Consider the following 25,321-nt stretch of genomic DNA (forward strand, 5'->3'; position numbering starts at 1 on the left):
GCTAATAAAAATCCAACATTCTTTTTATCAGAAAGTTTTAATAATGAAGTTATAAAAATGATTCATACCCTGGTGGGATTAGATGGAAATTATTTCTATTAAACAAAGAAGTCTGCTTTTGAGAGGGATGACTTAGAATGGAAAATCAATGATGAAAGGACCATGCTTAAAAATAGATATTTGTTAAGAATTTATTAAATATATTATTTATAGCCACTTTGATAACCCTCAGATAATTGTTTTGGCTTTGCTGACAAACATGTCCTTTTTGATTATTTTTCTTTAGTGCCAAGTCTCTGTGACCTCTGTACCATCACCCTAATCTTTGGCTCCTTTCACAGATTCTCCATGCAATTAATGATGATTCTGTCCAGACCAGAAGAACCATGACCAAAATAAAATATCAGTATGATCTAGAAGTTGATGCAGCTGTGAATAATTTCAGGTTTAACTGTACTAAAGACCAATAAAAAGATACATATCTTTTAAAATATATCAAAACTACAATGAAATATGACCTACTACTGTACAGGATCGGTACTATAACTTTGTTGGGGTTGTTGTTAGAAAAGATCCACGTGACATTGCTGAGGTTTTAAAGAAGTAAAGACCTTTAGTTCCTCTCTATTTTTGTGTCTGGTATTGCTCATGTTGCTCTTGGCGAAAAAAAAACAAAAAAAAAAACAGATTTTCTCAGGGGTTCATGTCTAGGCAGTTTTCTGGCCTCCTCTCACTTTTTATTAAGTCTTCTTAAAGCACTCTATTAACAGACATTTAGCGTCAGTCATTTGTAACTGAAACCTTTGTGAGGGAGTAGAAAACAACTGTCATGGATTTCCCTTTAAATGAAAGCCAAAACATTTTGGTATTAATCCCTTTTGAACTGGTCTAAATGTAGTAAAAATGTGTTTATTTTTCTAAAAATGTGTTTATTAAAATAAAGACTTCTGACCAATCTGCAACTAAACTGCAGTTGCTTTGTAAAACAATGTCAGTCCAGGTCGTACGCTGCCTCTAGTCCTATGACCAGCCTCCCTTTAACCCTACAAGGTATTTAGGTTCTGTAAAGGGTTGAAACAATTAATCAATGAGTCGTTTATTGAAATAATCGTCACCTAATTGAGTAATCAATTGTTAACTTGAATGTAAATCATTACTTTAGCTGACAGTGCAACCCACTTAGAGCAGTAATTATACCAAGATTGTAATAGAATGTAAAAATTCTGTATTCAAGATAAAAATCTCCTCTATCCAGAACTCCTCAAGTAAAAGTTTCAGTTTAACTGGGTTTAATTTTGTACAGTCTTATTTAGGATCCTTTGACTGTCGGGTAATTAATCAAAATAAGTAATCAACAGATTGATCGATAAGCAAAATAATCGTTTGTTGCAGCCAGCCCTAGATCCAAAAGCCTTTTCGTCCAAACGAATAATCAGCAAACTGCTTTTTCTGACATTTCTTAAAAGTTTTTGTGATTTTAAGAGTCAAGGATGAGACTTCTGTGTTAAACAGGAAATAAGGTCACACATTTAGGAAGAAGCTTTATTCATTTAATTTATTAAGATGCTACATAGTCCAACCAGCTTGGGTTGTTTTTGTTGTTGTTTTTTTACACCAGACTACTTGACTAAAGAGATCTACCCATCTTCTTAGATAGACTTTTTATTTATATACATAGAAAACAGTTTGAGTGCTTACAATGATCACGGTGATGTTCGGACACTCAAGGAAGGTTCATTCTAGAACACTTTATAACCAGGCCTGAATCAATTAGTGTTTACACATAACTGCTTTATTTGGGCAGCCCCAAACCAGTGTCGTTTACAGCATCAGGATCAAAATTACAAATTAGATAACTGAGTTATATAAGGGGGGGTTAAAGTGAGATCTGTGTCAAACATTTGTATTCTCTGAAGTGAACAGAACTAAAGATAAAAGAACCTTTGTGGAACTGAAGTGCAGCTGCGGTCCGGTCCGCTCTGCCCTCCCTCCAAGTAAAAAGTGAACCTCAACCCAAAAACTTCACAGAGATACAGTAAAAACACAAACATGTTTATTTGAACTTTCTTCCCCACCAATCAGATCCATATTAAACACTTCCTCCACGCAACAGAAAAAAATATATAGAACATTTCTGACATTTTTATTTATTTCTCAGCAAACATGAAACGGAAGATTTTATTTTTTAATTAGCTTTTAACTTGTTTTATTTGTACACAGTGGGATAAAAATATCACCAACTGCTTGTTTTACCTTCAGTGAAAGCAAAATAAGAATCCCCTTTAACCATATTTGATGATAATCTGTGTCTTATGGATGAAAGCCTGTAGCATCATTTCATCCCCCCCACCCCCAATACCGTCGTTATAACCTGGCTGCATTCATTCATCGCTGCTGCTTTAGACAACAGCAGAGCTGTTATGACTTTTTGAAAGATTAGTGCTTTAACGTGTGTGATTCAGAACAAAGATGAATTCACAATGAAACAAAGAAAGGAAAAGAAATCCAGCAGTGGGGAACAGCTTTAGCATTTGGCTGATTTTTTTCATGCATTTCCTAGAAATAAGACAGAATGTCAACCAACGTATGGCTCAACAGGAGATGGAGCAAAACAAGAGCGTTTTATCCCCCTGTTGCATTTAGGATGTGGTCACAGGCCCCTGCTGATGTCAGGGAAAACTATTTGATCTGCCTTAGTTTGGTATCATATACTGTAATTACTCCTCCATCTTGGCCTGAGAATAACTTTCCCAAACAGGTCACAAGGCAAAGCTTTCATACTGTATAGAAACTATCCAATCGTCACTTCAGTTCTACTGGAAAAGTTTGTCTGATTTACCTCCTACCCAAGAAAAAAAAAATCAAAACAATTCAACTGTGAGGAAAAAAAAAAAAAAAGACAAAGAAAGGAAAAAAAACAGCAATTAAATTGTGCAAATTTACAGTCAAATGACAAAAGCAATTAAATTAGATTCAAAAGTCCAGATGCAACACTCGTGTGAACGCATGCAAACATCCTCATTTGACAATAAAGGGTGTAATCAGTGACTGGCAGGTAATGGGAATAAATTAGGGCAGAAAGAAAAACGACGTGAGGAAATAAAAACACCTGTTGTAGTGTTTCTTACACTGACCAAAGCGCTTCTCCAACAGGAGAACGTTTTATAGCCCTGTGTGCAAACCCAACTGTTCGGATCCTCCCTCCCTTAAAACGGGTTTCCACCTTAAGGAGAACCTGGACCAACCGAACTGTGGAGTCGTTGGTTAAAATCGGCTCTGGCGTGCATCAATTAGAAAAAAAACTATCTGATAAAATGACATTTGCACAGTGGCGACCAGAGAGGTCGCATCAAACTCTACGTCACCAGTGTTAGAGGATTCATTGAGCTGAATTACCAGTTAAAAGATGAATCGGTTTCCCCACCGACCAGTGAAACGAACCGCCTGAAAAACATGAAACGTTGGGAGGAAGCCACAAGGATTATGTGATGATAACGCAGGTTTGTTTGTTCTTAAGATGAGTCTTTTTTCCTCTTTTCTCTCATAGATTACCCTTTAAGTTAATTGGTATATTTTTTTTTTCTTTTTACATAAATGGGACTGAATCAAAACTAGTACCACCCCCCACCCAGCAGTTATGGCATTCTGATCCAAAATCCCCTGTTTGTTTTCATCCACCATGAAAGCATGCTGCAGCTGACTGAAGCGCTGCGCTCTACAACACAAAGTTCCCCACGATGACGCCGATCACGAAGAAGAGCAGGATGAGGGCCACGGAGCGGGCGCTCAACCCTTCCTCCCGCTTCATGGAGCCTGAGGCGTGCGGGGATGACATGATGTTGCCCTTCCTCAACCGGAGGCCGTCATCCTCCTGAAACGGGATGGAAGAGATGAAGAAAGAGGAGAAAGAAGGGTCAAGTAAACACATGACAGGATGAAAGGGGGGAATGAAATAACATCAGTCAGAAGAATTAATGTCAACAAGGGGTTAAGAAATGGCCGATGTCAATCAGTTTGATAGGACAGGAGTTTATTTATCAGCTCTAAGAAATAAGATCTGCTTAAATTTTCATCTGACCCAATCCCCGGAGGACCGCATAAGGCGCCAGGCTTTAACACACTTCATTTCCCAGCAGCAGGTGGGGCGGGGGCTCTGTTAGTTTAATCTGAGCCACGGGAGCAGCCAACTTTCGCTCTGCCTCTGGCTAAAACCTGAAGGAGAGGGACGGCGGTGATGTTTGAGAGGAGACCGACTCTTTCCTGGCAGCCTGAGGGGAGCGCGTGTGACTCATGCCCAACCAAACTTTTACAGAACCCATTTTCAAACCTTACCTCATTGATAGTTGTGACTGATTGCAAACTCATTGATTCAAATTACTCATTGCAGAAGTGGGCTGTTGAAGGGTGGAGGACTCCACTTTGTTTGACTCCACAAATCGCTTCATTTGCTCATCTTAATCATTATTTCTCATCAGTATTTTTTTTTTAAATAGAAAAAACGACTGCTATATTCATCGAAGTGAAATATTGAATTAAAAAAATTCAAATATCTGAAAAAATGTCCATTTTAGATGTTTTTTGTGATGTTAGTTTCACTTTCTAAACTGAACTCTCCCATTATGTCATATTTTCCTTAAATGAAACAGTAAACTTCGGATGAATCCTCAATCTGAAACTATTTGTCTTTTATTCCGAAAACAAGATTAATTCCTGCTACACTATTTTCTTTGCAGCACGGCATTTTGCTTTTCTAGTAACTACAGATATTATGGATTGTTTACCATAGAAAAATCATATTAATTTCAGGTAATTCTGTACAATTTAATCAGCTGCACATTTTTTTATAATAAAAACAACTAGACATTTATCGACTTGGTACACATGAGTTCGTTAATATATATTTCTGAAGAACTTAGCAAAAACATCTGACAGCGATCTAATGCTGGCCAAAGTCTAATAAAAAACACTCTGGATGGATGGATGGTCGTCAGAATGGCTGTGAAGAAACACTGAAGACAGGCTGAGATAGACTTGGAACATTAATTCGAATGGATCCCCTTCTAGGAACCCAAACCTCAGCGTCATGCAGGGAGTCACATGTAAAGCAGAGGACTGGAACCAGAACTGAAACCATATAAACTTTTCTAAACCACAGGCCCACATGTAAGAGAACCTCAAATTTAATTTCTGGAGGAGGGATGTGCTTCAGAAAATATCAAATTATATACAGTCTTTGTCAATCATGAACATCACAAAACTTAAGGTTTTTGAAATATAATAAATTCTAGTTGAGAAAACAATTAGCAGTTAATATGTATGAGTTTTGAGGGAGAGGTGTGATTATTTCTGTTTTTCTTTTTATAGAACATGTAGATCTATATTCAGAAGTGTCTATCTTGAGCTCTCTATTATTTTCCAATACTTGCTCTTCAGAATAGTTTCTAGTCTATGAAGCTGTAATTCTGTGCTCCCGTATACCAGAAAATATCCAGGAAGAAATCCTTAAAGTCATTTTATTCATTTTTTTCCATTTCCGTTCTGACTGGCTAGCTCTGAGAAAATAAATGTGTTTAGTCAAAGTAAATTGGATGATACAGAGTTTTGTATAAAAGCTATTTAACTTCATGCAATCAATCCATTGAAAATATAATCTTAACATCCCTTATATTAAGTATTGTCTTAACATACCTCATCCCCAAAGTGAATACTTTAATAAGAAAAAAAAAGATAAATAAAATAAGCAGAGAATATAATGTATACTATGTATATAATAATTGTAAACAGGCTACATGATGATGCGGAAAGGTTTGAACATTTGAGCAGCTGTGTCTGTGAAGTTTGTCTGGATGTCCTGCGTAACAAACATTTTCTATCCTCAGGAACAAATTTTGTTGCTGTAATAATTATTAGCTCTAAAGCTAACTCTGTTTATTTTTACTTGCATCCCAGTTATCCAACTCTGATTAAACATATAATGCTGTCTAAGCAGTGGGTTTCCTATGAAACCAGTGAAACACACCATAGTCTGGTACCAACATGCTGAATATTGTAGATTATTCTGTACTTGGTAAATACCAGACATGCTTAGTAATCTGATAGGTTTACTTTGCTTGTTATTTTTTCTCTAATTTATTAACCTAAATAAAAAGCTTAAAATCAAAGCTCTAGTCAATTCAGGTGGATGTTCTTCACATTCCTGGAGGTCTAAATCTTCAAGATTATGAAATTATAGGCTTCAAAGCTAAAATATTGTTGAATTTGTTTTATAAACACCTACCTTAGAAAGGTTTACTGATATTGGGCCATATATATATATACTTTTTGTAAAGATTTTTTAGGCGGTAGCAGTTTATTTTATTTATTTTCTGTTATTTTTTAAAGTAGGTAAACAGGAAATGGTAACAGAGAAAGGGGGAAGACATGTGGCAAAGCTCAACAGACCAGGACTCGAATCTGCAACAGGCAAATCAAGGACCAAAGCCTTTGTTCATGGGTCACGCACTTAACCCCTGTACTGCTGCTGCACCCCATGGTGCCATATTTACGTTATACTCTCTCTAGTTTTTCTCATAGTAGCTTCATCTGGTCTGTTACTGTTTGGCTTTGTCTCCATCAGCTGAAATATCAGCTGCGCTGCTGCCATCAAAACCTCTGTTTATAGAAGTTGGAGATCTGACTGTGACTAACTTTACATGGGTCACACACTTAACCCCTGTGCCACCGCTGCACCTCAAGGTGCCATATTTTTATATCTCCGGCGTTTGGCTAAATAGAACAAAATCTCTATTATATTTACTGAAGTTGAGCGCTAATGGGCCGTAAACTAGCAGAAAACTTTTAAGGTCATTCCGGATTCTTACATCTCTAAAGCCAGTCTATGATACTACAGGTGCTGGTCATAAAATTAGAATATCATGAAAAAATAGATTGATTTCAGTAATTCCATTTAAAAAGTGAAACTTGTATATTATATTCATACATTACATACAAACTCATATATTTCAGATGTTTATTTTGTTTAATTTTGATGATTACAAATGACAACAAATGAAAATCTCAAATTCATCATATCAGAAAATTAGAATATTACTGAAGACCAATAAAAACAAAGGATTTATAGAAATGTTGGCCAACTGAAAAGTATGAACATGAAAAGTATGAGCATGTACAGCACTCAGTATTTAGTTGGGCCTCCTTTGGCCTGTATTACTGCAGCAATGCGGCGTGGCATGGAGTCGATCAGTCTGTGGCACTGCTCAGGTGTTATGATAGCCCAGGTTGCTCTAATAGTGGCTTTTAGCTCTTCTGAATTGTTGGGTCTGGTGTATTGCATCTTCTTCTTCACAATACCCCATAGATTTTCTATGGGGTTAAGGTCAGGAGAGTTTGCTGGCCAATTAAGAACAGGGATACCATGGTCCTTCAACCAGGTACTGGTAGCTTTGGCACTGTGTGCAGGTGCCAAGTCCTGTTGGAAAATGAAATCTGCATCTCCAAAAAGTTGGTCAGCTGCAGGAAGCATGAAGTGCTCTAAAACTTCCTGGTATGTGGCTGCGTTGACCCTGGACCTCAGAAAACACAATGGACCAACACCAGCAGATGACATGGCACCCCAAACCATCACTGACTGTGGAAACTTTACACTGGACTTCAAGCAACGTGGATGAAGTGCCTCTCTTCTTTTCCTCCAGACTCTGGGACCTTGATTTCCAAAGGAAATGCAAAATTTACTTTCATCAGAGAACATGACTTTGGACCACTCACCAGCAGTCCAGTCCTGTTTCTCTTTAGCCCAGGCAAGACGCTTCTGACGCTGTCTGTGGTTCAAGAGTGGCTTGACACAAGGAATGCGACAGCAGAAACCCATGTCTTTCATACGTCTGTGTGTGGTGGTTCTTGAAGCACTCACTCCAGCTGCAGTCCACTCTTTGTGAATCTCCCCCACATTTTTGAATGGGTTTTGTTTCACAATCCTCTCCAGGGTGCGGTTATCTCTCTTGCTTGTACACTTTTTTCGACCACATCTTTTCCTTCCCTTCGCCTCTCTATTAATGTGCTTGGACACTGAGCTCTGTGAACAGCCAGCCTCTTTAGCGATGACCTTTTGTGTCTTGCCCTCCTTGTGCAAGGTGTCGATGGTCGTCTTTTGGACAACTGTCAAGTCAGCAGTCTTCCCCATGATTGTGTAGCCTATAGAACTAGACTGAAAGACCATTTAAAGGCTTTTGCAGGTGGTTTGAGTTAATTAGCTGATTAGAGTGTGGCACCAGGGGCCATCAATTTTGAACCTTTTCACAATATTCTAATTTTCTGATATGATGAATTTGAGATTTTCATTTGTTGTCATTTGTAATCATCAAAATTACACAAAATAAACATCTGAAATATATGAGTTTGTATGTAATGTATGAATACAATATACAAGTTTCACTTTTTAAATGGAATTACTGAAATCAATCTACTTTTTCATGATATTCTAATTTTATGACCAGCACCTGTAGAGTTTTATCTTGAGTTCGGTTTGGGAACAGCTCTGTGGAAACTTTAAAATGACAGAGTGGTGATCAGAAGTAAAGAAGTTTTTTTTTTTTATCAAATTTTTTGGGAGAGATAACCAATCACGTCCTTTATCCCACAAAAAACAACTGACTTTTAAAGCGAGAAACAATGAGTGGCATCTTTAAGGCATGTGAAAAAAAACAAAACAAAAAAAACAGGATTTTCTTACTTTTGAATATCCGAAACAAACACGTGGTAAAACCAGAGAAAGAAGGAGAAGAAATGAAGTTATTCTGGTCTTCTGAGTCGTTTTACTCACTTTAATCTGTTTGTTTTCTTCCCGTAGCCTTTGAGCCTCCATCTGAAGCCGCTTACACTCCTCCATGATCTTTTTTACCTCTCCATCATCCAGGGTGGAACTCAGTGACTTTCCAGACAGCGAGGAGGACTCTGACTTCAGCAGGCTCGACGACATCTTGTTGGACTCCATGTCATGCTGTAAGTGGGTTACAGAGGGACAGGCTTTGATTCGATCAGTAACCTGGTACTGAAATGTTTACATGATGATTCAAAGAGCATCTTTGAGACAGAGTAAGAACCATCTGTTTACATTTGGAAGCCTTAACACTGCTCACTTACAACAGTGCAAAGACACACACACCTTTGTAGAAGAGTTCACCCAGGGGTTCATTTCATAAGAGGATCAAGCTGGTTTCCATCACCATTATTTCTGCCTAAAACACTCTGTGGCTTTCAGCCCCTACTGGGAGCCCAGTTAACTCAAAACAACCACTGAAAGCTGATTTTGCTCACTGTGTTCCAGCAGCCAGTAGACTAACCCTCCTATCTTTAATAAAATGCTGTGTCCACAGCTGAGCGAAATCAGGTACCCTAAGAAGAAGCACAAAAATAATAAACTTTTCCTAAGACTAAAACAAAGCGGCTTTCAAAAGGCATTAGGTTTGGCTGTTGAATGAAAAAGGAGGGAATACAGAAGGCAATTGAAAAATAATTGAAAAGAGAACAACCAGAACGTGAAATTATGGAAAAAGAAACAAGAGAGCAGAAAAGGAAAATAAATATTCAGCCTCTATGTACAATCTATTGTAAAGTGGTACAAATATGCTGGAAAGAAACATTTAAGAAAGACCCCAAATCTGGCAAAGTATAAGAAACATATTTTAAAACCACATTACAAAAGTTTGAATGGCCTCATATGTATGGGCACTGTAAGAATATAATGAATAGAGGCAAATAGCTCACCGTTTTTTCGTTCTCCGCTGGCATCTCAAAAACACACCTCAGCTTAGAGTCCATCAACTCCTCTGGCTTTGCTTCTTTCCACTGGAAACGGAGAAGAACAGGAAAATAATGTCATTATTTCATTACTGGGAAATGATGGCAAATGAACCATGGCTAACTGCTAATGTTGCTAACACTATATTCACATGATTCAAACCCTCACAAGGAAAAAAAAAGGGTATGAAGGCTCTGAGTGATGTATATTCAGTTTTTTTCTCCTATAAATGATTAAACATGAAGGTAAAAACTATTTCAGAAGGATTATTTATGTAACATACCAGCTTATGACTCCTTTAACAAATCAGATTATTGTAAACTACGAAAAAAAAAAAAAATATTTGCAACAATAACCAAAAAGTCTTCAAACAATAATATTGGAAATCCTAGATAAATTTCATGAGCTTTAAACGGCACAGAAAAAAAATAACAGAACCATCATCAATAACCAACATTTCTTCATACAATAAAGAATTGTAAAAATTTGTATTAAACATTTTTCTTTGTGCAACCAGTCAATAATAACTGCTTTTTTTAATCAAAAGTACAGATTTATATTCTTTATTCATGTTCATTTTTTTCTTTTGCTTTTTTATATGTTGTATGTAATAACAGTAATAAAAAACTCTTAGTTTAAGGAAGAAATGTAAAGTTTGACCAATTGGGCTCACAAATTTGTCCTGTTAATACTGTGACATTAAATTGCCCATTTACCCCTGCATAATGTTTAAAAACACAGAAGACAATAATAATAATAATAATAATAATAATAATAATAATAATAATACGACAGATTCAATTTCCTGCAGACTTTTTTCTGATTCAAGTTGTTATTTGAAAAGAAGGATAACAATACTTGATTCTTTTTGAATTTATGCATGTTTTAGAATTAATTTAAGACAAAACTTAAAAATTAGGATCAAATATAAATGTTTTATTCATCAAGTCCAACAATGATACATACATTTTCCTGCAGCATACATTTAAGCTTGTAAAACTCTGTAGACACTTGTGTTTCTTCTGCCAAAAAGCAAAACTAAGTGAAAACTCTTTAAATCTATAACAGTTTAAATCTAATTCAAACATTTGTTTGCCCTCTTCAAAGATAGCAATATTTAGGTTTTGCAAAATTAAGTTTAAATGTATTACATGTTTCTCTGTGTGCTTGTTGTGGAAACTTTAACTTTAATTATATATACAAACCCCTCTATTGATGCTCTTATTTTGAAAGTTTTTTTTATCCGTTTTCAAATATGAGGAAAAAGGTTTGGCTCTGGACTTGTTGTTCTAAAACAACAACAAAATAATCATTTATTGACAAACATCTTAGTGTTTACCTTCCTGTCTTGCCATGTAAAACATTCTGAACTTGATAATCTTTTTTAAATCAGTTTTACGGTGCGTAGGCTGGCCAGAAACAAAAGTGTCTGAGCTAAGTGTGTTGTTGTTGCAGAGCAGAGAAATGCAGAAGCACTGCTGCTGTTAGCAAAAGCTCCCAAACTACAATAAATCCAATTCAATTTTGTTTAGCACTTTCAAACAAGCACGGCTGACCAAAGTGCTTTACAGAATGAATAAATAAATACATACATAAAACAGTACAGAAAACAAAAAACAGCTAAAATATGGGTAAAAATAACATTCACAAAATCAAATCAATAAAATTGGGTAAAAGATAAAAGGAATACAATATAAAATAAAGCCCACTGTCTTGCTAGGTGTTAAAAACAAAACAGAAAAGGTGGAGTTTGACCACAGATTTAAAAACAGTCAGAGGCTAAAAACCAGTAAAGGATGAGAAAAACTTACCACTCCCTCCATGTCAGTCATGTCAGGAGGTGCTAGCATGGACTGAACCATAAACTTGTGCTTGCTCTTTTCGTTGGGATCATATTCAAAAGGCTGCAACATGACTGAAAAACAAAACGAAAATCAATGTTAGGTAAAAAGGGAAACATCGATCGAGCTTACCAGAGTCAGAATATGATCCACTTCGCTTTTAAGGATTTTTTTTAAGCCACATTGAATCTGAAAAGACAAGGAACAAAACCACACTGCTGTTTTTAAAATAATCATTTTCTTTCCTCAATAGTTTTAGATTTGTTTTACTGTCTACAGGCAGGATATTTTGAAGGCAAGTGTGTTTAATTTGGGATGTATTTGATTTCCCAGGTCATTATAAAAAAAAAAACTTGGCCTTCTAAAAAACTCACTTGTTACTGCATGAAACTTTGGTATTTGTTACCGACTGAGTCATATGACACCCAGCTAACGTGTTTTTGGTTTGCTGATGTAGGATTTAACTAAAGGGGTAAATGTGGCCTTGAATTTAGACTCAGTGCTGTGTGGCTAAGTGGCTTATAGGAGCGCTTGAATGTTAAGTTACAACTATAAGACCCCCAGTGGCTGAAAAGTTACACAGTGTTGTTTTAAGAGCCGGAGTTAAAAATATTAATCAATGACTGGTGATGCAACTAATAAATCAGCCAGTAACTGATATTGGCCAGTTATTTCCGTGATCTGCTGTAACTGGTTTTTAATCGGTTCAATGCACATATTTTATTAATTGAATGCATCCTCAATGTACTCAAATTTTTCTTCACTATAAATGCAAAAAACAGGATTGTTTTTTGTGGTACTTGACTTTAAATGGAGCAAAAGCAGATAAATGTTGGATCACCTGGATTCAAAACTACTATAGAGTATTTAAAGAAATTCTCACAATTATGTTGGTCGACATATGACTGAAATCATATGGTTTAGGTAATAACATCTCAGATTTTTTCACAACAAATCCCATGTATTTTTTTACCCCCTTTCCTACATACTGTGGGGGGAAAAAGGAAAGCACTCTTATTCCAAACGTTGCTTCTGGAAGTTAAACTCAATTCCAACTACAACTAAACACAAGCTATGAAAGCTGCTACTAAAACAGGCAGGCACACCTTTGTTTGAGAGCAACGGTCACAACGTACCACACTAACTGTTTGCAAGTAGCGGTATTACACAACGAGCGGGTTTATCAGTATTTAAATTATGTCTGAGAACTAAAAGTGACGGCCTGATGCCACTCTGAACTACAGAACAAAAAAATCCAGATTTTCTGAATTTAAATCTTCAAAAATTGAAAAAAAAAACACGAGTATAACTTTAAATAAGAATGTTGCTTCCTTTCACCTTGACTCTATAGTTGTGTCTCTTTAAATATCGTTATTAGGTTAGATTGCAGGTTTCTATAGTTATTTCATTTTAATTATCTGACTTGTGAATTTGTACAAAATAAATATCAAATGATATGTTATAGGTTTTTTTGTTCTTTTTTCCTTTTTTATTCTCTTTTATAATAAAAAAAAGGAAACAGGACATACTGCTTACTTACACCAAATCCAGAACTCTTCTTCCCACATCGTTTTTGGAGTATCGTTTAGTTTTATTATCATAACCTTTGTTTATTTCTCACTTACAGTCCCATGAAAATCCAGCATCAACAGATAAAACTGTACAGTAGACAAGTAGCACCACTTAAAACATGAAATGTCTCTCATTTCTTTAAATAGGTCAAAGGCTCTGGAACTGCTTGTACAGTTTGGAAAGAAGTGGTGGAAATCATTGGCTTCTTTTACCGTGGTGATGATGATGATGATACAGCGAAGGACCAACAGATTCCCATGGGGCTAATTTTTCTAACAACATTTAAGCCTTTTCCTCTCCTAGCATTACACGCTTCCCTAACAAAAAGCAGGTGTGGAGTTGGAATATTTCTCCTCAGCCTGTCTCTATATCAGTGCTTCTCGTCTGCGGTGTTATTTGATGTCATTGAGAAGCTATTCAAAGCCGTAAAAATGATTTACAGTAATCATTTACTCGTGTCGTCAAAAAAAGGGTCTGGAAAGATGAAAATGGCTATTAATGGTTTAGGATACCCCTCCCCTGGCTGCAAGCTTTAAATCAGGATGTAATCAAAAGACATATTTTTGAACTTCATCCACCATGCTTGTGGGATTTCTTTTCATTTCACTGAAAACAAATGACCTAAATTCAAAGCTGGTCTGGGTATCAGAGTGACTTTCATATAGGGCACATGCCAATGCTCCCGAGAGCAGAGTTGTGCGCCATTTCAGCAATCAATGCGGCTCAAGATTGCAAATCAGAAACAGACGGCACGTACAGATTGAGAATGTCCTGTTTCAGTCAGTCCCAATTTGCACAACCATTTAGCTTGGGTCCATAGGGAGAACACCGGAGAATGGAGGCAGGAAAGCATGAACTGTTTTTTTCAAGTTGCAATGCACAGTGTTAAAACGATTGCTTGCGATTGGGAAAAGAAATGCACCGATCATAGGGGGAAGAAACAGATTTTAAATCATCTTTTACTGTCGGCTTCAGAAAGAGCTAGTTATTCAGGTAGTTTAATTTGTTGCTCCTGTATGATGCTAGATTTTTATCAAATTTAGAAGCTAAAGGTGACAAACATGGCAAGGCAGGAAGGTAAACACTAAGATGTTTGTCAATAAATGATTATTATGCACAAAAAGTGCAGACCCAAACCTCTTCCCTCATATATGAAAATGATTTTTTTTTACTTTCAAAATAAGAGCATCAATAGAGGGGTTGGTATATATATAATTAAAGTAAAAGTTTCCACAATTTATTCATTTATTTTACAAATATTGTCAAGTCCTCCTAATAATGAACCAAAATGTAAGAAAATGAGATTGTATGTTGATCTCCTGAGGTAAAGCAGCAGATGATGTCACAAAATACAGTAACTTAAATTAATTAGCTTTATTCAACAGCAGATGAGAAGATATTTTTCAAATATTTTGCAAGGACATTTTCTGTCAAAAGAGCTTTACATCTGTTCCCAGCTTATATAAAGCTGTATTTACATTCAAAATAAAACAGTGCTATGATGGGATGTCTGAATGCTCAGGTTGTCTGTAAAAGATGCAAACAAATATAAAGTGGTTTCCTTCATCATTAAATCTGTAAAATAAGAAAATAATGTGTAAACTGGTGCTCTGAAACCTAAAACAATGCAGAATAGAACAAGACCAAAGGTGAACTCAGTGTAACACATGAAACTTGGTGCAGTTTGTGAAAGCTTTATATGTAAAATAGGAAAGCTTTCCTAAAAAACTAAATGCTGAAAGAACTGCCATCTTGCTGCTGTAAAATCTTTATTTTCACCTCCATGGGACTAAATGATTATTATAATTCATCTTTTTTCATCAACCAGTCTGTTTGCTGTTCTAATAGCACCACTTTGGGATGAGTTAAATGCATAGGTCAATTTCTCCAATGTGAGATCAATAAAGTTTAATTATTATTATTATTACTAAATAAATACTAACCTCCATATCATATAAAGTCTGGGATTAAAGAACAGAGCATTGTCACAAAAGGGTGGCTGAAATATTGAGCTTATGGCAAAACTAACCAGGTTATGAACTCAAAGTTATTAAATTTATTCCACTTTGTATTTCTCGGGGATACCATGCCCTTATTCCCCTGATTGTGTGCTTCTGAGTCTGTCTTATTCAATTAAATCTGAAAAGGAAATAAGAACAGACGCTACAGCTTGAGATGAGAAATAACCTGCAAGTCATCAGCTTCCACTTTATAGGCTGAGCGTTGTTATGAAAATATAATTGACTTGGAATGGAGCTGGTGTGCCCTCTGATTATTAGGAAGGATCACACATTACTCAGAGACTTTAGAGCTGAGATATTGTATAAAATATCTTCTGTGGACAGATGAATCACTCTCTTGTTCAGTCAAAACAAAAGCCCACAGGAAATAAGTGTAAGGATAAGGTAGTAAAATAATAAAACTACTCTTAGCTGCCCATACTGGTGATAGAAATATCTAAAGCCATCTATATAAATCTTAGTGTTTGTAAATATAAAGGATGTTTTTAAATTTTTGAGTTATACTTTTCCACATGATGTTAGCACCAATCATGAACAGCGACATTCAGGCTCAACCTCAGAATATAAGTATAGAAAGGATGAGAATAATGAGCAATGTTACAGCCTAACATGTTTAATAAACATACATCTCTGCTAAAGGCAAACCTTAGAAATTAAATGTTTACAACCTTTTAAATATCGTAGTGCTTCGATTACTTTCAAAGCAGCTGCAATGAATTATTACAAAGGCACTGCAAATATATAAATGAGTTTTATTTTAGTATCAAATCTCCTACAATAGCAACAAGCAGCAACGCTGACTTTAACATAGACTTTAATAAACTAGACGAGGTTTTAGTAGATCATGCTTAGCCAAATACGGTTTGAGATAGTCCGCTTCAATAATAATCTACTGCACGGTTTACTTGATGACACTTGAATTGGACACCAACATGGATATGGAAGACCTTAATACACCTGGACTTCTATTTAAAAACATGTGCTTCGTTTTTTAATGGTACTTTTCCTGAAATACAAGAACCTGCATGTCACTGTTACCCTGTCAGCTGCAGGGCTTAGAAAACACCAAATAGGCCACAGTACTGGAAATAGAAGCTGGTGACAGAGCAAACCTGAAGGTTACCAGTAAAATTAGATTCTAAGACGAGAAATCCTAGTTTGAGAGCATTTCAGCCTAATAAGAGTAAACATGACAGCAGCTGAGATGGGACTTAGCTTGTGGCATACTGCTGACAGCGAGCAGTAACTCAGTCTGTGGTTGCTGTCACCAGATAGGGCAGGCTGTAAAATGAGCATATGGCTGGGGTGTCACAGCATGGAAACATTAGTCTCCATCAGTCACTTTACAACAGCTTGAGTAGAAAAGCTGTCTGGCAGTCTGGGTTTTTTGAGGATATCTTTCAGAAACTTTTTGTTCTTTTACAGTTCCTAAAATTATATATTAAAATATGTCATATATTACTTTAGATTAATTAAAAACTATCGAACAATTTACAATTAATGTGTTTTAGCCCTGACAAAAATGATCATATAAATTGATTATTTTAATAATCATCAACTGATTAAGTAATAAAAAATAAAAAAAAACAATAAACAGAGTATTCAGACATGCTATTTACTTTAAAATACATAGCTTCTACAATTACTGTATGGATAATTAATTATTGGAATGTAGTTTAAATGACAGCTATAGGCTAAAGGAAATTTTTAATAAATAAGCAATCAAACTTCAGGGAAAATTTGATAATCCCAAGACAGCACTGTTAATTTCTACTTACCAGAGACGTTGATTGAAGTGCCGGCGTCAATGATGCCACTGTTAGGCCGCACGCAGTACCGGCGGGGCGCTGTCGTCTTGACCTTAAAACATACATTCCTGTCTGTAGGGTTGGAGAGCTTAAGATTTGTGGTGACCACGTCTGAAAACGGACCTGTGAAGAAAGCCAACAGAAGAGCCACTTAAAAGGTTTTTTTTAATTCAGGAAAATCTAACTATAATCAACCTTTACAATCTTTAAGTCAAGGTAGACACTGGTTGAAAAAATAGGGGAAAAAAGGAAATCTTTTAGAAAGAAAACCACGGACAAAAGCTGCAGAAACAGTCGTGGTATTTTGTATGTAAAGGAGGTTATGATCAGGGTGACCACACGTGGTCAGGTTTACACTTTTCCTTGGTCAGATTACTGGAATGCCAAATACAAGAAACACAAGATTAATCAAATGAGACGGATGGAGAATAAGCTGTGACTGGCACACAGCCTCAAACAATCTAGTCCTAAACCTATGCCATAAGAAAATAAAGCAATAAATCAAACGTTCAAGATCCATCGAAATGCACATCCATCATATGCTGCTGTAGGGTAAACAATCAGATATCACAGAACCAATAAGACAAACAAACTGACTCTTTACAGGTGAAAAACTGGATGTTGTTAACATTACTTTTCACTGTAAACCGATGTTTAACCTTTCCCACATGGTTAACAGAAGAAAGGGATGTTTTAAACTCACTAAAAACATAGTTATGCTAAATAATCTAAAAGATCACGTTCTTATTTTACTGTAAAACCCAAACCAGGACGGGCTAATTTACTTCGATTAATTACAGCCCTCAAAGATGCAGTCCACATCCCTACAAGGCTCTTATCAGCCCCCAGCATTACGCTGCATAGATTAAAAACACAGTAAACTGGAGCTACTCAGCTAAAAGTGTTAGCTAAACTTGAATTATTAATGATATTTGGAGAACTGAGTTAACAGTGTTTTTGTAACAGTGTTTGTAGCGCTTCTAAATCAAAAGATTTGAAATTAAATGGTAATGCTGGACAAGGAATCTGGTCTGAAGGTTTCATTTAGCTGTGAAAAAGAAAATCACTGCATGTGGTTCTTCTTGTGGCCCAAAAAAATAATATATATATACATATATCATATGTAAGTTAGCTGATTCAAGCTTGATATATTTTGAAAGCTTTCTTAAGTTAAAGCTTAGTTGATTACCCTAAACAACCTAATGTCAGCTTTCAAACCCAAGTAGAAATAGTGTGTGTATATGTATATAATTTAAAAAAAAATGTCTTGGATTACAGTTTAAATCCTGATGAGCAACCTGATATACACAGTGTCGACAGACAGCTTTCAGAACCTTTGCTTTGCACCCTTCAGCACTTTTTCTCACTAGTCTGCAAAAAAATCTCAACAATAAAAAAGCAAAGAATTTGCTTATTAGTAATTTGGTAACAATTTCTTTAAAAAAATGAAATACACAGTTTGTTAAGCATTTACTTTAGACCAGATGTCTTTATAAAGAATTTGTATAAACGAATAATTAAGCTTCTCTCCCTTAATGAAGATTCTATTAGGAGTAAAAGTGCAAAGAATGTTTACATTTAACTAAGTTAAATTACATCTTTTTTCTGTAATCTCACTGGTACAAAATCAGAGCCTTATTAAAATGAGTTGGCATCAATAGAAAGAGACACTTATTCATTTATAAACCACAAAAATCAACTAATCCTGTAGAGGCTAAGGATGCTGTCAAAGTTCAGACTAAGGCTCTTTTTATGAAAATACTTTAAGGTTATTGACCTTAGTAAATAGTAAAGGATTTAGAGGCTAATGTGGCTAATAGTAGCGTGAGCAAACAGTAATAAATGCTGTACCCAAACAGAAACGGACAAGCTGAGCTGAAAATATCCCGAAGCTGTGGGAACCTGACCTGCTGAACTTGACAAAAAAAAAAAGAAAAAGAAAACATGCAAAGTCCTGTCCTGTCCTGGTGAAAAGAGAGCTGAGCGAAAAGGCAAAGCTCTCAATTTACCGGTCGGTCTACGTTCCTACCCTCACCTATGGTCATGAAATTTGGATCATGACCGAAAGAACGAGATCCCGGATACAAGCGGCTGAAATGAGCTTTCTCCGCAGGGTGGCTGGGCTCTCCCTTAGAGATAGGGTGAGGAGCTCGGTCATTCGGGAGAGGCTCAGTGTAGAGCCGGTTCTCCTCCACATCGAGAGGAGTCAGTTGAGGTGGCTCGGACATCTTCTTCGGATGCCCCCTGGACGCCTCCCTCGGGAGGTGTTCCAGGCATGTCCCACCGGGAGGAGGCCCAGGGGACGACCCAGGACACGCTGGAGAGACTATGTCTCTCGGCTGGCCTGGGAGCGCCTAGGGCTTCCCCCAACAGAGCTGGAGGAGGTGTCTGCGGAGAGGGAAGTCTGGGAGTCTCTGCTTAGCCTGCTGCCCCCGCGACCCGGTTCCGGATAAAGCGGGAGACGACGAACGAACATGCAAAGTCAAAAATGGAAAAAGATGCTGTTAAATACACCCTTTGTACTGCTAAACAGATCAAGTCAGGTCTGTGTTTACATTAATACGGAAACTCAAAATTCCATTTTGACTTCTAAGAAGACTATTTCAATTAAAGTTGATTTTTTTAATTAAGAGCAGAATTATTATATTTTGACCTTCTTTATACTGCCTATCAATAAAAGCTAGGGTTTCAAGTTATCAACGTATTAATTAATCTAAAGTTAATTGATCTTTTTTGCTTGACTAACAACAAATAAGCTGTTATTTGTTTCAAACCAAATGAATTGCATTTTCAATATAATCCTAATAAAAATACAATCTTCAAATCACAGACACAATTATTTTTTTTTTTACTTTACACTTAACAAGAGTAAGACACTGACTTTCTCACTCCAGTCCTTTAGGTGGCAGTAATGCATGTCTAGTGGGTTTGCTGCAACATGGAGGGGAAGAGAGAGTTGCAGCTAGCCTCAAGATCCATGCAGATCCATGGAGGTAGACGTAAACAGTTTCCCATTGTGGCCAACAAAGCATTCATTGAAGCAATAAAACACTTGGATGGATGGATGGATGGATGGATGGATGGATGGATGGATGGATGGATGGATGGATGGATGGATGGATGGATGGATGGATGGATGGATGGATGGATGGATGGATGGATGGATGGATGGATGGATGGATGGGAAATCCCCTTAATCAGCTAATCATGAGAAATGTAAATAAAACCCCATACTAGACTTCAACAGAGGCAGTTATAATGAGGAGAACATTTAAAATGGAGTAAAACAAAGTCTACCTTGATAAAACGGACAAATACTGGATTTAAGATAAGGTTTCAGCTTAGCAAACATCCAGAGCAAAGTGACACTTCCCTTTGCCGTTTAGCAAAGACAGAGGGTAAATTCAGACCTTCATAATCTTGGTTTGACATCTAAAAACAAACTTTAAAGGGACACTATGCAACATTTTTCAGTTAATTAATGTGTTCCATAACGTTATGGATGATTAAATGAGTCATTTCAGGTTGAACAAAGGTATTCTCGGCCGCCCTGGTGGTCTGTGGGGGAAATACTGCACTTGCAACTGCAGGAGCACCGACCCGCACCCACAGGCTCAGAAGTCTCGTGAGAGTCAGTCTTGCTTTACGGCGAGAACTGCTACATGCCCCCAGTTAAAAGCATTCTCGTTGCTAGCACAGTGGCAATCTTTGTGCAGTTATGCTACGTTCACGCAGCAAAAGCAGCAAAATCGCGTCTGCTGATTCCTTTTTGCTGCTTGTACCAGTTAGTTCTGACGCGCGGCTGAAGCAGCTTTGCTGCTCTGGCTGTGCGGTGCAAAAGTGTGTCTGAGGCGCGTTGGGCGGAGCTTCACTATCCTTTCTCTGCCTTGCAGCTATATTTGCTGTGATCAGTGGGAATAAAGTAGTTTTAATATGTGTTTAAGTGAGAAAATACACCTGAAAACGTAATCAGTGCAGTCAGTTCATTCAGATTATTATCCTGCCTTCAATATTTTTTCTGTCGGAGCCGCTCAGACCCCCACATACCAGCGGGGCGCCGACAGTATGGATCGCTTCATTAGCAGCGGTTCACCGCGGCAGCTGGTAGGTGTTTTTCATCTAAATAATCCAAACTGCATATTCTGCCGGCAGATTTCTGCATTTTAAGTTAATTTAGGCGTCAATAAACTGTTTAAGAGGAGTGATCATCAGCGCTGTGTCTCTCTCCCTGCGTTAAACGCACCCGACGCGCTGCTTCAGCTGCTCAGACGTGCTGCGCCTGGTGCTCAAAACGAGCCGCGGGACCTTTTGCTGCGCCTTGACGCGCGTCAACCATTGACTTTGCATGTAAACTCGCTGCTTCTGTCGCGCCAGCTACGTCCAGTGTGAACGCAGCATTAGTCATTCGCTGCTAAGCTCAAAACAACCGCGCCTGGCTTGACGGAGAAACCAGGAGAACAGCTGTGCATATTTACGACAGTGCACTTTTACTTTCGCCCTCTGGGGGGAGCCTCGCTGGAAAATCAACACCGGTTGCATAGTGTACCTTTAATGAAAGGAACACACATGACTCAAACAAGTTTAACATCTGATCTACTGAGAGTAGTTTGGGGGAAGTCTCCAATTCCTGTACACCACCAATAAAAAATTTAAACCCAAGAAAAACTGATGTTTAAGACTAAATGTAGCTACATTTTATACATCAAAGACGTTTTTCATTTTTACCAATGAAAAACAGGTGAGAAGAGTTAGAAAGTTCAAGGCTTGGTTCTTATGGAAATTGGATTTAGATGGTACACAAAAGGGCCACGTTAAAACTAAACTGTCCCCATTTCCTTAACAAAATGTTCACCCCATGTGCCGACTTATTACTTAAGGCTTAAGAAGAAGCATGTGATTTATTGTAATTGCCTAGTGCACCAAAACAAAATTCTTTCCTTCCCATAGATTAACACAATTAAACTGAAAACAACCCATACCAAATCCTCTTTAAATGATTTAAGATTTAGGATTACAACCTTGAAAGGGTTTTAAAAAAAGAAAAATAAATATAAAGAAAACATAACTTATGTAGATAGGTTGCTGTTTTTACAGTCTGCTGTTAATATTTTATAATGAAAGATAACTTAGGATTATCTAAAGTTGTTGTAAGGTGATGTCAAATGTGACAACCAACAATGCTTTTACAAATAAAGTTTGTGCTTTCATTTTGTAAGCAGTTAAACGATTAGATGTTATTTGCACAGCATGTATACATGTGTAATTACCTAATATCCAATATGTTTACTCGGTGACAGGTAGTTTGTATCAATTATATAATAGTGTGATAAATACAGATAGTGTATCAGCAGTGTAATCAGTCAAAAACTGGCCCTTTTTTTTGTTAATATTGTAAAATAGCAGTGACCCATGTTAAATAAAAAACACAAAACAGAAGGCTAAGCGGCTACAGGATTGGAAAAACAGAGAAAGTGACAAACAACAGATAAACAAACAAACTATTTTAGCCAGGTTTGTGGCCTTGTGTTTTCACCTCTTTCGGTGACACTGACCTGGTATGTTGTTCAAGCAAAAACAAGATCTCGCCAGAGATAAACAATTGCATTTTCTCTTTATCAAAGTTGTAACGTTTTGTAAAGTTTTGTTATTCAAAACAATCTTCAACAGCCTGACTGTGGGTGTGACAGCGGATCTAGCAACTAACTCATTGATAAGAGTTAATTATTGCTAGTATGATATCGTTAGCGTCATGGTCTAGAGCAGGGGTCTTCAATGTTTTCCAGGCCAAGGACCCCCAAACTGATGGCGAGATGGAGGACCCCTAATTATTGTATGAAATTGTGTTATATCAAGCTGGTCCTATAGTCACTCTATAACAGATGGAGTCTTATAACGAAAGTAGTTTCGCCCTGGGATTATTAAAGTATTTCTGATTGTGATTCCTGGTTGATGGGACAGGTGTTGTGAATGAAACGTGTGCCCAGCTTGAAAGAGCTCCTGTGTGTCGCTGAAATTAAGTTGGAAAAAAAAAAGTTAAGTCAAGAATAAAAGTAAAAAGCTAATTGAAAAGTTAAAAAGTAAAGTTAATAAGCCTTGTTACCAATCATATTTAGGTTTATAAGCTAAAAAAAAAATGTAGGTGCCAGTATCAGCATTAATGCCCCTAAGGTTATGTTGTACCAAAACATGAGTTTCTTTCACTCTCAGAGTGCTTTTCATGAATTTCTTATAAAAGCACTTTTGTTATTTTTCTCAATATATTCAGGCAAGTTGGCATTTCTTGTTTTACATTGACATTAATTTTTGCCTTCAAAATATCCATATTTTTTGAATGTTACCAAGGTATTCCAATAACACTATTGTCTTGACATTTTGATTTTCAAAGTATTTTACAGAGTTCCCTAAAAAAAGGTTAAACATCAGTATATTTTAAAAATATTCTGACTATGGTGTTAAGGCTGCTACATACTGCAGCACACCGTTGCGTGATGGATTATTACCCATCATCGTTTTCATTTGGTCTCTTTTAAATATATTCATTGTATTTTATTTTCAAATCCCTTTATATCATAGACATTACTGCATTTTAAGCCTAATTTGACATAAAGATTACTATTTTGAGCTGGGATAGGGCTTGAAAATCTGCCACAAAACGCCAAAGTAGAGTACAATAAGAGTTTATATAAGGTTGTTTGGGCCCTGAGCAACGTGACATATCTAAACCAAATGCCAGGCGTAGCTAGGATGTTTGCTACTGAACCCCGAGCGGTGAAGGCTGATGGTAATGATATTAAACAGCAGAGTCTGCTGCCCAGTGTTCCTGTCCCGCGTGCTGTCAAGTTATTAGGTGACGGCTAGCTGGCCAATCAGCGAGCAGGCTAATGCTACTAAGCTAGGAGCTGGTTTAGCTTTGGATTTGTAGTGTTTTACGAGGCTTTATCTGGTTTAATAAAGAACAATACTTTTTATGAAGTATAAGGTCCCCGCTGTATTTAAGAATTATCTCAATTGTTGTCGCATGAAAGAATAAGCGACAAGGCCCGGCTAACTTTACCGTCGAAAGCTAATCCAGCTAGCAGATCACCTAGCAACAATCCCCTAAGAAAAGCCTCGGCCATTCCAAAGCAGCGCTGTCAAAATAGATGCTTCAGTTTCTCTCCGTTTCGATTATTCCCACACTGGACTGCCGCCCCCCCCCCCCCCCCCCCCCCCCCCCTATTTTCATGCTGGCAGAGGAGGCTCCCCCCTCCCCTCCTCCCGTCCACAGGCGGGGCCCTCCCCTCTTACCTCTGAATTTCAGTTCGTGCTGAGGCTCCAAGAGCAGAACCTGTTCCGGCCTCGCCATATCCCAACAGCTGGAGCGGGGTTATCTCACTGCGACCGCTTCCTGACACCGTGTTAGGATGCTGTTAGGGTTTTGGTATCTGTGGGCCAGCGGTATATGATCCGTCACCCCGGTCACAAGTACTACCAGAGCTGCTAAAGGCTGCTGTGATGCAGCAGGAAGAGAGTCCGCCTGGTGACGTCACGGCCTCTGCATAGCTGGGGAGGAGGGGTGAGAAGGGTGATGCCGGGGAGGACCCAGGGCTTGGAGGGAAATCTGAACCCAGCAGAAAGGTGCAGCTACAGGAGTTAGCACCTGTTAGCATCCTCTCAGACTCTGGGGAGGAACAGACTCTAAAATCTCACTTCAGGTTTCACCTCAAAGGAGCAAAACTGGATTAGTTTTCCTTCAGACACCTGAATACCAGCCATCTGTCACATTTCAGGGGTCACTGTTTAATACAATACTAAGCCATTAAGTATTTATTGAACCAATTTTAAAAAGTATCAATTACTTTATCCTATTTCCACATTTTATTTCTGTCATCCAATTTTACTAAACAAAACGTTGCTTCCACTGCAAATTATTTTTCCTGGTTTGAATTTTCTTTGGGAACAAATATCTTTTTTTAAGGTTTTGTTAAACCAACATTTTTTTTCTAGTATATCCTTTTTTTTTTTTTACAAACTTTATGGTCCCAATTTAGCTCCATAGATATGTATGTAAATGAATAAACATTTTTCTAAATATCTAAATAAAAAATATTAAAAATGACTGGATAGATAATTATATTATGTATGATGTAGCTCTGGAGATCAGTTAAGCTGAATTAAAAACTTAAGATATGGCTTTCACTCATAATTCAATTCAGTTTATTTATATATCGTTAATTCACAACACATATCATCTCAAGGCACTTTAGAGACAATTCAACCAGATCACACATTCAAATTGATTTA

The 25,321-nt window shown here is 37.2% G+C and overlaps 1 protein-coding gene across 1 annotated transcript; it reads right to left on the bottom strand.

The window, feature by feature from the left end:
• Nucleotides 1-1,538: 1,538 nt before the first annotated feature.
• On the bottom strand, nt 1,539-24,572 carry LOC119788646 (vesicle-associated membrane protein-associated protein B-like). The gene is made up of 6 exons (XM_038293190.1): nt 24,326-24,572; nt 17,009-17,161; nt 11,608-11,711; nt 9,763-9,843; nt 8,819-8,995; nt 1,539-3,871 (listed from the first exon to the last, which is right to left on the bottom strand). The coding sequence occupies exons 1-6, from the start codon at nt 24,381-24,383 to the stop codon at nt 3,716-3,718; spliced, it is 729 nt and encodes a 242-aa protein (XP_038149118.1). The 5' UTR covers nt 24,384-24,572; the 3' UTR covers nt 1,539-3,715.
• Nucleotides 24,573-25,321: the final 749 nt, after the last annotated feature.

The sequence above is a fragment of the Cyprinodon tularosa genome, unplaced genomic scaffold (assembly GCF_016077235.1).
Source record: "Cyprinodon tularosa strain WSP-4 unplaced genomic scaffold, ASM1607723v1 ctg322, whole genome shotgun sequence".
NCBI lineage: Eukaryota > Metazoa > Chordata > Actinopteri > Cyprinodontiformes > Cyprinodontidae > Cyprinodon > Cyprinodon tularosa.